At 49.8% G+C, this 14,668-nt stretch overlaps 1 protein-coding gene across 3 annotated transcripts in view; it reads right to left on the minus strand.

The window, feature by feature from the left end:
* Positions 1 to 305: 305 nt before the first annotated feature.
* The window catches only part of USP2 (ubiquitin specific peptidase 2), a 63,572-nt gene continuing 49,209 nt past the window's right edge, over positions 306 to 14,668 (minus strand). For all 3 annotated transcript variants that reach the window (XM_063138984.1, XM_063138986.1, XM_063138987.1), the window contains 10 exons: positions 12,693 to 12,816; positions 11,227 to 11,338; positions 10,191 to 10,301; positions 9,539 to 9,603; positions 7,860 to 7,963; positions 7,634 to 7,714; positions 6,184 to 6,262; positions 4,858 to 4,965; positions 3,281 to 3,401; positions 306 to 2,448 (listed from right to left, as the gene is read on the minus strand). In XM_063138984.1, coding sequence (XP_062995054.1) covers positions 2,361 to 2,448; positions 3,281 to 3,401; positions 4,858 to 4,965; positions 6,184 to 6,262; positions 7,634 to 7,714; positions 7,860 to 7,963; positions 9,539 to 9,603; positions 10,191 to 10,301; positions 11,227 to 11,338; positions 12,693 to 12,816 — 993 coding nt within the window. In that variant the 3' untranslated portion in view covers positions 306 to 2,360. The remainder of the gene's footprint in view (positions 2,449 to 3,280; positions 3,402 to 4,857; positions 4,966 to 6,183; positions 6,263 to 7,633; positions 7,715 to 7,859; positions 7,964 to 9,538; positions 9,604 to 10,190; positions 10,302 to 11,226; positions 11,339 to 12,692; positions 12,817 to 14,668) is intronic.

Below are 14,668 nucleotides of genomic sequence, written 5' to 3' on the forward strand. Positions count from 1 at the left end.
TGACAGTGGAACCAATGACCTGGGGAGGTCGTGGGCTCTCCCACACTAGAGGCATTCAATAGGCAGCTGGACAACCCTCTGTCAGGGATACTTTAGGGTGGATTCCAGCATTGAGCAGGGGGTTGGACTAGATGGCCTTATGGGACCCTTCCAACTCTACTATTCTATGATTCTGTGATCCCTTCAAAATGTATTGCTTAGCAGAGGCTGTTCACACATGCAATTGTCAGCCACTGAGGGCAGAGAACACGAAGCACCATAAACAGTCACTCACACATGCACAAATATACACACGGTGAGGTGTTCATCAAGCTACCATTTTATTTCTGTACAAGTCTCCCTTCTGAGTGATGGGAGGCCCTCCTCTCACCTTGCTTACACAGTAAACAAGCCATTAAGTCCAACTGAAATAAAAACACTGAGAAAGGCCTTTCTCACGCGAACCATGTACACCTTGCGTTACCCCCTCCACTCCCCTCGGGGCCCTTAGCGCCAGCCATGTTGAAATGGTGTGAAAACTGTAAAGAGACCAAAAGAAGAAGAAAAGAAAGGAATTTCCCTTTGAATGGCATGAGGAGGACCCTGAGCGAGGGGTTTTACAGGGGGGGGAAAGGGCGACGGGATTTTCAGCCATTTTCAGTTTCTCGGCCGATATCAACATTCAGTATGCCCACACTTAGGCATCTAATACCCTGCCTGATTCAATATTGGGGTGGAGGCGGCTCAGGGTGCTGCCCTCCTTACTTTCCTGACTGAGGCTTGACGCCTTTAACAGCTTCATGATAAGAAGAGAAAAACACGCAAGAAGTGCTGGTTTCCCTCGCCCTCAGCACACCTGTCGAAAAGCTCAGACCTGTTGAATCTCTGTCCAGCACAAAGCTGTTAAAGAATCTCTGTGGGTTCTGCCTGTCAGGTACATCATATTCTGGACGTGGGTTGAAAAGCAGGTGTGCAGGTGTGTGCAGAGAATAAATAAGAGGAAAAAGTTAAATAAGGTTATTGACATCTGTTGGCTGACCAGAGGTCATAGTTTCAAAACTGGCTCAGTTCTTTCCCTCTGAGAAGAACATGTCGTTGGCAGGACAAGCTACTGCCCTCACGCAGCTCATGCCGGGGGCTTGTTGCCTAAGTACCAAACCTAAACCCAACCCCAAGCAACTGTGTTCCTGAAAACCCAGCGCAAACTTCCCAAAGCATTTTTGAACGGGCCTTTCTCCATCCCAGGATAGGAGCGAGGGAAGCAGATGCGTGTGCGTTGGTGGAGAAAGGCAGAAGAGCATTTCTGCAAGTTACACAGGGCATTTTTGCTCACGTAGAACACCTCAAGTTTTCCCCCAGATGGTTTAAGGCACGGTCGTGAAAAGGGACAGGTAGAAATTCACCCAGCGCACAATCGCCTTTGCTGGAGTCCAAAAAGCCGAGCTGGAAGTGCACCAGGTTTTATAAAGAAGTTTAAAAATAAAACGGGACCAATAAGCATCCCTCAAAACGCAAGGGGGTGGGGGCGACAGTCATTCGAGGTCCTCAGCCCCTGTAGGAAACAAACTTGCACACCGGTGCGGTCTTGTAACAGAGTTATGAAGCATCCCTTTGCGAAAAGTTTATGTGGCAAGAGCCCACTGTCAACGGAGCAGAGATCGAAGTGGGTGAATGAGCCGTTTTATTCGCCCGTTTTATCCGCCCCGCCTCACACCTCTGTCTGGGGACGGAATGTGGAGGGCTGCAAGGGTGAGAAATGCAGAGGATTGGGTCCCGTTGCCATGCTCAGCCGCCGTCTCCAGGTGGCGCTCCGATCCACGGGGAGAAGGGAACACGGGATGCGCCAGCTCAGATTCCTTCGCATCACACTTGGGGTTGTGTGGATAAAACGGGACAGATAGGTCGCTGCCCCTCAGGAGTTGCTGTTCACGGTTTATTGCACACCAAAAGAAAAATGGAAATAAAAGGGATGGGGGAATAAAAGAGAGAGAGAGAGAGAGAGAGAATACTGAAAAACCGCCCCCAATAACACGAGGAGGTTTTTGGAGCCATGAGGTGCACCTGCCCTCCAACAGTGATGTTTCGTCCTGGGCATCTGTGAAGCTGATGGGCGGGTGTGCTACTCTTCGTCCTGAGCCCCGAAGTGGGAGAAAGCGCTTCCCATAAAAGTCGACATCTTTAGTCAACGCTTTATTAGGACTTTTCTCCCTCTTTTTTTGTTTTTTGTTTGTTTTTTAAGAAAAAAGAAAAACCCGGCTTAGAAAAATCCCTCGAGTCACCATTGTCCTGGGTCTCCCCCCTCCACATTCCATCAGTGAACTGGTCCTTGGCTTTATTCCCTCCTTTGGGGCTGGGGGAAAGGGGGGGGGCGTTCGTGGAAGCTACATTCGCGAAGACGGGCTGGCCAACTCGTAGAAAAGGAGGTACGCGTCACTGCTCCGGACGTGGCTTGAAGAGAGTGGCGTAACGCTGTGGGGAGGAGAGAGAAGAGGGAAGGCTGTTAGGGGGCGAAGTCTAGCGTCTTTGGTGGGGGTGGCGGAGGGGTGGGGTGGGGGGAAGGAAGGAAATGGGTTCCCAAGGAGGAAAGGGCTCCAGAGAGAGACACGAAGCAGAAGGAGACCTTCAGGAGGGCACACAACCCTAAAACTAAAAGTCAGGAGAAATGGCCATTTGAAAATGGACATGTGTTCAATGTTGGAAGGGGACATGTTTCCCATTTAAAATTGGGTTTTGAGGGGCGCCTTAAAAAAGAACTCTAAATCTTAAGTCACTGTTGAGCCATCACCTCCACCCCGACCCCAATAAGGCAACCCCCCCCACACTTTCTAGTTTGGCACAGATAACTGTGCTGTACTACAACTGGTGGGGGGGTTCCACATTCAATTTAGGTGCCTTATACAGAGCCAGACCATTGGTTCATCTGGTCCAGTATCGTCTTTTCTGATTGGCAGCTGCTCTCCAGGCACAAAGGGGGATTTCCCAGACACAGCTACCCAGAATCCTTTTCACTGAAGATGCTGGGAACGGAACCACGGCTGAGCTGCAGCTCCTCCCCTGAACACAACTCTGCCTTATATGGAGTCAGGGCCTCAAGAGCTGGTTAACAAACCATGGTTTGTTTGCAGGGATGGGTTCAGACACCACCACAAACCAGATTTCAACAAACCACACCATGGCTTAGTGTGCAAACCAGGCCGCAGTGGGTCAAACTGGGAACTTTCTGCATGCAATGCCACGTGCTCTACCGCAGAGCCACGGCATGGTCCCAAAGACATTCAGCGGCTGCGACCACCGTCTTTACCGTGAGTCATTGAAGGCATGCCACTCTCCGGACACGGGGTTCTTGCAGTAGGCTGTGTAGTGACCACCCATGGTGGTTCCACTGTGATTGGAGACCGCGTACAGGTTGTAAATAGCATGATCTACAAGGGTGGGTGGGTTGAGAACAAAAGAAGACACACACCATCATTCTCTGTTCTGATAACAGAGGGGTTTTTTTATACCAGTTTTCCCAAACCTGGTCCCTCCCCTCCAGGTGCATTGGGGTACCATGCGGTGGATGACAGGTCCCATCATGCCATGCTGTCTGGGAATGATGGAAGATGTACTCCAACGCAGCAGCTATTAAATGGAAGTAGAACTCGGAGGCTGACGGGCCTCCTAGGCAGAGTGGGAGGAGAGGGGAGGGGATCTTCGCCTTTGTGCTCCTCCCACTCTGCATTTTGCTAGACGGGCTTTTCGCCCATCTAGCTGGGGCTCTGTAGAGCGGGAGGGAAGGAGGCTGGGGAGGCTGGAGGATTGTTAGTCAGCCGGCCTCCCCAGTCCACTCCCCTCCACACCCCCAGAACTGCCCAGCGACCTGAGAGAGGCAGCTAGGGCCATTCTCCCTGCACCGTCTGCAAGGGGCAGGGAGCTCAGGCACTTGGGTCAGAGGGCTGTTTCTGACCTTAGATCCAGGGAACTGAACTACCCTATCGTCCCCTAGATGCTGCCTTGGACCCATAGGATTGCTCTCTTTATGGTCTTATGGGTGGCCACCTTCAGACAGCCACGTGCATGATGTCTGCCGTGAAACACACCATCCACGTTCCTCTTCTCTCTCCTCCCTTGACCCTGACGTTCCATGCTTTACAACTGCTTCTACATTCCTGATACGTTTGAATGAGGGTGGTGGTGGTGGAACACCTGTCTTCCAACTCAGAAACACAGACAGATACTCTGAGCCTGTGCAGTTTTGCATTTCAATCACAGCACCACTGTGCCTCGGGCAGGATCTACACTACTGCCTTAAAACCGTTTATAACAGTAATGACAACTGTTGGGGCCCAGGCCACACTCCGGGGACAGTTTTCAAAGGGTCCTATCCTGCTTGGTGTAGATCTGGCCTGCCAGTATGGAGTTTGCTTCCCCTGCAATGATGTTGAACATATTTACTTGGGGATAAGCACCGCTTCGTTGTAGAAAAGGGTAATGCATTGTACAGGTTTTGCCACTCTCTGGGTGGTTATTTGTCCACCCTCCCCACTGCCTGTCCCTGGGCTATGGGGCCCTGACTTTGGCCCCTAATTGCCTTGAGCTGTCTGGGCTAAGAGAAACGGACATGGGGGGATCTACACTATTGCTTTTAAAGCGCTTTAAAGCACTTTGAAAACGTTTTGAAACCTGTATATGCAGTGTGTCCTGGGCCCCAACAGTTGTCAAAACTGTTATAAAGTGCTTTAAAGCAGTAGTGTAGATCCCCCCATGGACATGAACCGGCCCTTTCATCCTGCAATCTCTCCACCCCGCCCCCCCGGCTGTCTCTCTCAGGCTGCCCCCCGCCCCCTGCTCCTTCTGCCTGCACAGCGCATCCCTTCTCCCACCAGGAAAGCAACTCACTGCAGCTTTGGGATGCGAATTCCCTCAGGTCCAGGTCCTTGAGAGGGAAATTAACGAACGTGGTGAGCTTGCTAGATCGCATCCTGGCTTCGGAGAAACGCTTCAGGTCTGGGGCGAGGCGTTAAGGAAGAAGAATGAGGGGTGGTGGTGGCAGACGTATTGAGGGAGGGGGGCCTTGGGGAGCTTGCGTGGCCCGTTCCTCCCTGCTGGAGCACGGATCTGGGCCCGCTTGGGGGTTTCTGCTTTGTTGAAAGTTACTCCTTGGAACGGGCCACTCCACCTGCAATCTGGACTGCGTGGGCCACTGAACTCTATAACTCAAAATTCTAAGAAAATAATGAATCTACGTCCGGCATAAATCGAGAATATTTGACCACACCTAGTTCATTTTGAATAACTTCTGTTGTTCTGCTTCTGTTGAGTTACTTCATCCTTTTTTTATTTTCTACACGTTTATCCTGCCGTTCCTCCAAGTCGCTTAGGGGGGATCCGCACGTCGCTCCCAGAGCGTTTCTATGCGACCCCAGAGCACTCCGAAAATGATAGTCTAACTTCCCTGTAAAAGAAACGAGGAAGAGACGTCCATGCCGCCGCTGCCGACGACGAGGAGAGCTCTCCGCCGGAGAGGAGAGCTCAGCAAAAGAAGGCGGGGTGAAGAACGGAAGAAGCTCTCTAACCCGCCTTCTTTTGCCGAGCTCTCCTCTCCGGCAAAGAGCTCTCCTCCTCGTCGTCGGCAGCATGGACGGCTCTTCCTCGTTTTTTTTACAGGGAAGTCAGACTATCATTTTTGGGGTGCTCTGGGGTCGCATAGAAGCGCTCTGGGAGCAATGTGCGGATCCCCCCTAGGGCTGTGAAAGGTTCCTCCCATGTTTTCCTTCACAATTACCCTGTGAGGTAGGTCAGGGAGAGTGAGCAGTGGGCAAAGGCCACCCAGTGAGCTTCAGGGCTGAATGCAGAGTTGATCTTCTCCCCGGCCCTCATCCGGCACTCTAACCACTACACCACACAGTCTCTCACGTTATGGGAAATGGCATTGAAGCTCCACTGCCATGGCCACGCATGGCTCTGGCTTCCATGATTTTAGCGGGCACTGTTCACATACATTAAAGCCTCTCCAAACCAATGAGGACTAGAAGCTTGCGTATTTAAAAAGAGCTCGGGGTGCTGAATTGTGTGCCCAATATGAATTCCTGAACCGGGGCAGGGCTGTTGCAGAACAGCCAACAACACACACACACATACACACGTTCAATTGCCCTATCTGTGATTCCCTTGCAACCATGCGCTTAATGATGATGGGACGTCCACAAGGAAGGGAAAGGATACGTAACACCAGGATTTTGGGGAACCTCTGGACGCTGAACTTCTTCGTGCATTTCGTCCTGGCCTTGCAATGGCAGCAGGTCTGGAGGGAGAAACGGAACCAGGATTAGCAGGGAAATATAATTTGGGCGCCGTGCTGTAGAAAGAAGCAAGAGACCAGCCTGTTTGCTATCATGATCAGTGGTAAACTGTGCTGTGCTGTTGCTCAGCATGACCGTTCCCACAGGCTGAGCTTTGCTGGCTCAGACGAAAAGTCCCCCTGGTCTAGCATTCTGTTCCCACAGTGGCCAACCAGATTCCTTATGGAGAAGACAGAAACAGGACTGCTCCCTAGCAAAAGGCATAGCAAGGCTGGGGAACCCCAGGTCCCTGAGGGTGTAAAACAGCCTTCCTCAACCTGCTGGCTGGGGCATTCTGGGAGATGCAGTCCAACACATCTGGAGCGCCCCAGGTTGAGGAAGGCGCTGTAAAACTAGCTCTCTGGGCTTCCCCAGATGGCAACACTTTTTGCACAGTTCCCCCCCCCCCCCATTCTAAAAGACTGAAATGCCTCTTCTGTGGCTTAGTTACCCGCAGTAAGAGGTTTGTTTATTTATTTATTTGTTACATTTCTATAACTCTCCGACAGCCGAAGCTCTCTGGGCGGTTCCCAACCATTGAAACCGTAAAATACGACACAATGAAGCACAACAGGAAAGTGCAAAGGTTTAAAACAACAGTCTAAAAGAGTAAGAAAAAATAAGAACAACCCAAATCGCATCGCACAGCAGTGCAAAGATTGGAAATACTGTACCAGATTAAACACTAAAGTGGAAAAACTAAAACGCCAGTGAGATTTTTTTTAAAAAAAGGTCTTCACTGGGGGCCAAAAAGAGAACAACGTAGATGGTTAGGTGAGCCTCTCTGGGAAGCTCATTCCACAACCGGGGTGCCACAATAGAAAAGACCCTTTTCCTGGTAGCCACACACCTCACTTCTTTTTGGCCGGGGTTCCTACAGGAGGACCGCTGAAGACAATCTTAGGGTCCGGGCAGGTGTATTTAGGTTTAAGCCAAAATATGCTGGTATTTTTTGGCTCTCAGTTTATTTATTTATTTATTTATTTATTTATTGCATTTATATACCACCCCATAGCCGAAGCTCTCTGGGCGGTTTACAAAAGTTAAAAAAACAGTGAACATTAAAACAAATATACAAAAATGTAAAACCATGAAAAGCATAAAAACAGCAATATCCATTTAAAACAACTATTCCAGGGTCAAGAGCTTGTCCAAAATTAAACGCGGCCCTTGGGTGGAATATACAACTTGTATATGTGGAATATACAGAAGCAACTTGGAATAAGTGACTGTGCATGCAGACACCCACGTTGTGCGTGCACCCTTTCTACTTTGCACTGTCCTCCCGTTCCCCCACCCCCGGACTCCCTTTCCCAACTGGATTTTCATCTTACGGGTTTCTCATCTCCATCTAGGACGTCCTCCTTGGTGAAGAGCCTCATACAGTCAATCAAGTTCACTTCCCCGTAGCTCTTCTGCAAAAACAAAGACAAACACGCACACCCAAGAGGCAGAGGTTAGGAGGTACTGACATCCAGAGCTGGTGATTTGGGGATGTGAGGGTGGGGCGGGAGGTGAAGCAGCACGGAGGCCGGGCAGTCACGGAGAGCACATGGTTACCTTGGCAATGGGCAGAGACAGGTCCCAGAAGGGATCAAAGGCCGTAGAACAATACCCGCACATACTGCACGTCAGAGAACTCTTCAGCTGCCCCACGAATAGATCTAAAGAGGCAGAAAGTTGGGAACGTCAGAGGGGGAAGGCACACAAGGCTCTGTGTGTGTGTGTGTGTGTGTGTGTGTGTGTGTGTGTGTGTGTGCTGTTCACAGTTGCCGGCCAGCCTGGTCAGGGAAGGTTGTGAAAGGGTTGTCAGAAAATGCAATCCCTTTCCTGTAGCCAGGAACACCAACCGACCAGCTCTTCCAAGACATACCAGGGATCGGCCACTGGAAGCTACCGCTTCCCCTACCCACAGCAGAAGTTTACTGCCCTATGTTCTACGTGGGGCTGCCTTTGAAAATGGTCTGGAAACTTCAGCTGGTCCGAAAAAGGGTAGCAAGATTGTTAACAGGGAATGGTCAACGTGACCCTATCATGCCAGTACTTTTCCAACTGCACTGGCTGCCAGTCCATATCTAGGCCTGATTCAAAGTGCTGGTATTCATTCAAAGCCCTAAACGGCTTGGGGCCAGGTTACCTAAAAGATTGTCTCCTCTTATATACACCTGCCTGGACCCTCAGGTCAGATTCAGCAGTCTTTCCCTGGGAACCCCCGCCAAAGATATTGAGGTGGGTGGCTACCAAGAAGAGGGCCTTTTCTGCTGTGGCACCCTGGTTGTTGAAGGAGCTTCCCAGAAAGGCTCACCTGGGACCTACATTGTGCTACATTGTGACTTTCTAATTTTCCAGGCCTTCAAGTTTTGCCATTTCAAATCTGATACTGTATTTTAAATCTTGCATTATTTCTAGCTTCAATTCAGTTATCATTTTTTTAATACTGTAGTTTTAAACTTTTATATTTTTATATTATATTTTGCCATCTAGTATATTATGGTTTTAATTCTTGTGAATTACCCGGAAAACTTTGGTTATTTGGCAGTATAGAAATGTATTTATTTATTCATTACATTTATATACCACCCCATAGCCGAAGCTCTCTGGGCAGTTTACAACAGTTAAAAACAGTGAGCCTTAAAAAGTATACAAAAATTTAAAACCATCAAAAACATAAAAACAACAGGATAAAAACAACGGTATCCATTTTAAAACAACAGTTCTGAAGTCTGTTAAAACACAAACAAATTTAGCGTTGTTAAATGCTGTTAAATGCCTGGGAGAAGAGAAAAGTCTTGACCTGGTGCTGAAAAGATAACAATGTTGGTGCCAGGCGAGCCTCATCAGGGAGATCATTCCACAGTTGGGGGGCCACCACTGAAAAGGCCCTCTCCCTTGTAATAAATAAATGTGCTCTGTTGTCCACTGTGCATGGGATTGGATGGGGTCAGTGGGTGCACTATGGTTTTTTAGGCATGCTGACCCAAGGCTCACAGTTTCTATCTTGAACCTCATATGCCACCTTGTCGGGCATCTCCTGCCCGTCTTTCCTAAAGGCTGTGGCTACAAGTTGTCTGCCCCAACTGGCCTTAATAACTCCAAAAGCAGTGCGGACTCTAAGCCTTTCTCTCAACTGCTGGATCTGACCCCCTTCTCTCTCTCTCTTTCTCCCCCTTTGAACGGCTGCCCCAACCCACCTAGCCAAAGTCTTTCGGATCACCACCAATCTCCAGCTGAGCACTTACCCCCAATCCGGCTGTCTTCTCTGGCCAGGTATTTCATCCACATTTGCCTGCCCTTTTCGTCATCCCTGGAAGAGGTGAGAAGGAGAGAAGGTGAAGGAAGCTTCCTGGCCCCTGACTCTTCGGGGTCAACTAGCCCGAAAGCCCTACGGCGGGGCGCAAAACCTCAGATACCGGAGCCTCCGGGGGTCCCAATCTGGTTGTCTGGGTTTCCCCAAACGGTCACCCCCACAAGGCCTCCAACTTGGATAGCTTTAAAAGGAGATCGGACAAATTCACGGAGGAGGAGCAGGCTATCGAAGGGTGCTAGTCATGATGGCTCCACGCTGCCTTCTGCATAAGAGGCAGTCGGCATCTTTATACCAGTTGCAGGACTCACGTCCTGCTTGCGGGTTTCCCATTGGGATACCTGGTTTGCCACTGTGGGAACAGAATGCTGGTCTAGCTAAGTCTTTGGGTCTGATCTAGCAGAGCTCTTCTTAAGTTCTTTAGCTTGCAAGAGGAGCATCTGTTCAACCGGGACGCCCCTGGCCTAGCTGCGGGTTGCTGGCCAGCTGGAGTGGGGATTTACAAAGGCAGACGTCCTTGCCCAGATGGGCACGGTGCCAGGGACCTCTGCATCCAGGGGTCTCTCCCGCTTTCCCCTGTGACTCACGCGAGATGGTCCAGGTTGTCGTTGCTGCCTTTGGGACGCACCAGCACGCGGTTCACCTCGCTGTGGAGCCCGTCGAGGAGAAACCGCAGAAACTCCTGAGCGTCCTGCTGGCTGTAAAGAGGAGGAAGGCAGGCGTTAACCCATCCCTCCAGAGAGGCAGGTAAGGTCCCACAAATGGAGCATCACGCTTGGAGCTTGAGAGCTAAGAACCCCTCGGTTGGCTGTTCTTCATTTCTGCATTGGTTTTCCTCCCAGTCAAGCTCTGTTACCAGAATCAGGGGGAAAGGGACTCAGGGAGAGGCCTTTTGCAAGAAGAAACGGAAGGCACAGGAAGGGTTAACTACCCCTGTTCCTACCCCACTGATCCTATCCTGCAAACACGACGGGCTCTTCTAAATGAGTGATTTATTGCACGCACGTGATTGGCCGCTCACGGAAGTTTTGGGGTCGATTTCATGACGTCGTCAACAACCAGGACGTCTCCCGTGGAATCCTCTAGAAATCCCGGGATAAAAAGAACCACTTTTAAAGTGGTAATACCTGGGAAACAACAGGTTCTTCCACCACTAGGTGGCACTGACTCAACAGAACTCAATGGACGTGAACGGAGGGGAAGTATTCAATTCAAACCCCTTGTTGCCCTTCTCCTCCTGTGTAATACAGCCTATAACAATCGTGCTTAAAAACCAGGAAGCCCAAAACACCTGGGTAAACACCACAATTTCCCTTAACGTAGAGATGCTCTATTTCTCTGACCCTACATTCACATGAACTAGCAGCAAATAGCTTGATCCCTAGCTATGCGCACCCAGACGCAATTCCTACAACTTTCAATGGAACTTACTCCTAAGTAAAGGGCCATGAGAGACCCTGGCGCATTGTCTTTGCCAGATTTTAAGCAGGAATCCAAAGGCTGACGGCAAACTGAAAGCCCTGTTGGGGTTTCATAGGAATAACTAGCCAACTCACCCACCCACCGCCTAGCAAATTGTCCCCCGTGGAAAGTGAAAAAGGGGGAGGGGGAAGGCTGTCTTACTTGTAACCCACAAAGCGGGGGGCGTATCTTTGAATCTGCGTCTTGAATTCGGAAGGACTCACGGATTCGTTAGGAGATGACGTCCACAGTGCCTGGATGAGCTTGGCAAACTCTGGAGGGAGAAGGAGAGCAGTGGTGGTGGTGATAGGGGTGGTGGGGGAGGAAGAGAGAGAATTCCAGAAGGTTAGGAGAGGGCAGAAGCGGAACGTATCAAGTTAAAGGAAGCCAGATTCCAGCTGGACATCAGGAAAAACTTCCTGACTATTAGAGCGGTACGACAATGGAACCAGTTACCTAGGGAGGTTGTGGGCTCTCCCACACTAGAGGCCTTCAAGAGGCAGCTGGACAAGCATCTGTCAGGGATGCCTTAAGGTGGATTCCTGCATTGAGCAGGGGGTTGGACTCGATGGCCTTGTACGCCCCTTCCAACTTTGCTATTCTATGATTCTAAAGACACCCCACCCCACCCCGTGCAGCCAGCCTTACAAAAACAGGGTTCAGTGGTGGGAGACTGACAAGCACCCAAGACAGGATACAATACAGATGCTGGGCCTGGTTCATTTTTGTGGTTTGTGCAGAATTCTAGCTGCAGCCATAGAATGGCAGATGGAGAGATAAAAACTGATAAAGTTTTTTTAAAAAACAACAACAACAAAGCCAAGTGCATTTAAATTGCTTAAGAGTCCATTTAATTGTTTTTATGCTTTGGATGGTTTTAAATTTTTGTATATTTGTTTTTAAGGCTCACTGTTTTTAACTTTTGTAAACCGCCCAGAGAGCTTCGGCTGTGGGGCGGTATATAAATGTAATAAATAAATAAATAAATAAATAAATAATTGTGCATTTAAATCTGCCTTGCAAACAGGACGGATGACCGCCCCTGCAGTTTGAATAATCAGTTCTCGCCTGACCATCCTCCCATGTTTTTGGCAATCCTAGGCAGGCAGCGAATACATCTAGGGGTCTCATCACTACTCCAGGATCTGTTTAGATCAGCCTTCCTCAACCTGGGGCGCTCCAGATGTGTTGGACTACAACTCCCAGAATGCCCCTGCCAGCTCTGCTGGCAGGGGCATTCTGGGAGATGCAGTCCAACACATCTGGAGCGCCCCAGGTTGAGGAAGGCTGGTTTAGATGATTAGCGGTATACAAGGCTGGTGTTTGGCAGAGGAAAGAACACGAAGAAGGCCGCACCCAAACCAAAAGGCCAGTTGACGATTTCATCTTTCAGTGCCCCCTTGGAGACTCGCTTCTTGTTTTTGCTCCGTTAGAGAGGAACCAACAAATGCCTTCCTGCTGCGAGTCGCCCAGCACGACACCCACTCACCCCTTCCTGGGGCCCCTCATAGCCCAATCCGCCCTCGCAAGTGGCATTTGGATGGGGGGAAGTACCAGGGATGCCAGCGTGGGCTGGTGGGCGGCCGGGCGGGCGGGCCTTCGTTCGTACTAGCTCTCCTAGCCCTTACCTGCCATGAGGGCCATCTGCATACGGCTGTTATTGTTGAGGTCGCGGACATACTGGCTCTGCAGGCAGTAATCCCGAAGCTCTTTGGTGTTGCTCAAACACTGCAGGATGGAGTTCATGAAACACTGCGGGAGGCAGAAACGACGAACACGAGTAAAGCAAAGGCCTGCCAAGACCCAGGCGGCCGGCTATCGAGAAGTGGATCAAATCTGGTCCCTTAAGAGTGGACGTCCCCAACCTGGCACCCTCCAGTTGTGTTGGACTACAAGCCCCATCATCCCCCAGCTACCACAGCTGCCGGAAACTCCAGATGGGAGTTGCAGTCCAACATAATGGGAGGGCGACAGGTTGAAGAAGGGTGCTGTAGGGGATCCTGACCTTGGTGGACCAATGGAATGACTCCATATAGCTTCCTGTGTTCCTATGGATTTGGTAGATTAACATACTGGGTCAAGAAAGAAATAAGTGAACTCTACCCAGCTGCCCTGCCGCTGCTCAAATCTTTACTCAGTCAGGAAGCTCTCTGGTTGATCTTGGGCCGGTTGTGCTCTCTCTCTCTCTCTGCCTAACCTACCTCACAGAATTAAAGTGTCTGGAAGGAGAAAATCCATACCTCCTTGAACTCCTCACAGGATGGACAAGATAAAAGATGTAATAAATGTAGGATGACCATACGAAAAGGAGGACAGGGCTCCTGTATCTTTTACAGTTTTTCTGTACAACTGTTAAAGACACAGGAGCCCTGTCCTCCTTTTCATAGGGTCACCCTAAATAAATGAAATTTTAATATATGACGAGCAGTAACTTCTTAGGGTGAGAATGGGGAAACCAGTACAATGTAGTGAGAGATTTTCTACTCCTTTGCAGTGCTCCGTTGTCTCTGTGGATTGCGCCATCTGTGCGCACACGTCCCTGGTTTCCCATGCCTGTGTGGACATGCGAAGACGTGCTTTATATATGTTTTATTATTGCAAGCCTGGAGAGGGTCTGGGGTGAAGTGGGGAGTTGTGCTTGTACACAAGATGTGTACGGTTTTGTAAATAAAAACAAACTTTCTGGAAGGCCGTTGCTCATCTTTCAACCCTTCTGGGGTCTGGATGTGAAACCGTGGTGTGGCCAAGTGCAGTGAAATCTCTCTCTCTCTCTCTGTATGAGAGAGAGAGAGAGAGAGAGAGAGAGAGAGAGAGAGAGAGAGAGAGAGAGAGAGAGAGAGAGAGAGAGATTGATTTCACTGCACTTGGCCACCCCACGGTTTCATATCCAGACCCCAGAAGGTCTGGATATGAAATCTGTAGATGAGAGAGAGAGAGAGAGAGAGAGAGAGAGAGAGAGAGGCAGGCCCCATTCAGAAAACACCTTAAACCATGGCTTTAACCATGATGGTTAAGCAAGAAAGCCGGGCTGTGTTCAGAAGACACCTTAAACCACGGCTTTAACCATGGTGAGTAAAGCAAAATGCCTTATTCACTGTGGTTAAAGCCATGGTTTGTGTCTTCTGAACACAGCCCGGTTTTCTGGCTTGTTTTGTTGTTTATTCGTTCAGTCGTTTCCAACTCTTCGTGACTTCATGGACCAGCCCACGCCTGGCTTGACCACCATGGTTAAAGCCATGGTTTAAGGTGTCTTCTGAACAGGGCCAGTAAGATCATTAGCAGGCTTGGGGCAGCGGCGAAGGAGAAATAAACCTTCTCTTCCCTGTTCCACTTTGAGGAAAACCCTCCTCTAAAGATGACTTTTTGCCTTGGGAGAAAAACTCCCAAGGGTGCCAACTGAGGACCCTCCCAGCAAATACCACAAAAGGGTTTTCCCCCTCAGTTCTGTAGCAGGGGAGAAAAAGCTGAACCCCCCCCTCCATGCCTGCTCTGACACTGTTAATTATCACACACACCCTCCCCCAGAGGATGCAATCTGCCTTTTTTTAAAAAACGCCCACCCACCCCTGCACCTTAAATGCAAATGCAAATTTAACAACATCAC

The sequence above is a fragment of the Elgaria multicarinata genome, chromosome 12, assembly GCF_023053635.1.
Source record: "Elgaria multicarinata webbii isolate HBS135686 ecotype San Diego chromosome 12, rElgMul1.1.pri, whole genome shotgun sequence".
Taxonomy (NCBI): Eukaryota; Metazoa; Chordata; class Lepidosauria; order Squamata; family Anguidae; genus Elgaria; species Elgaria multicarinata.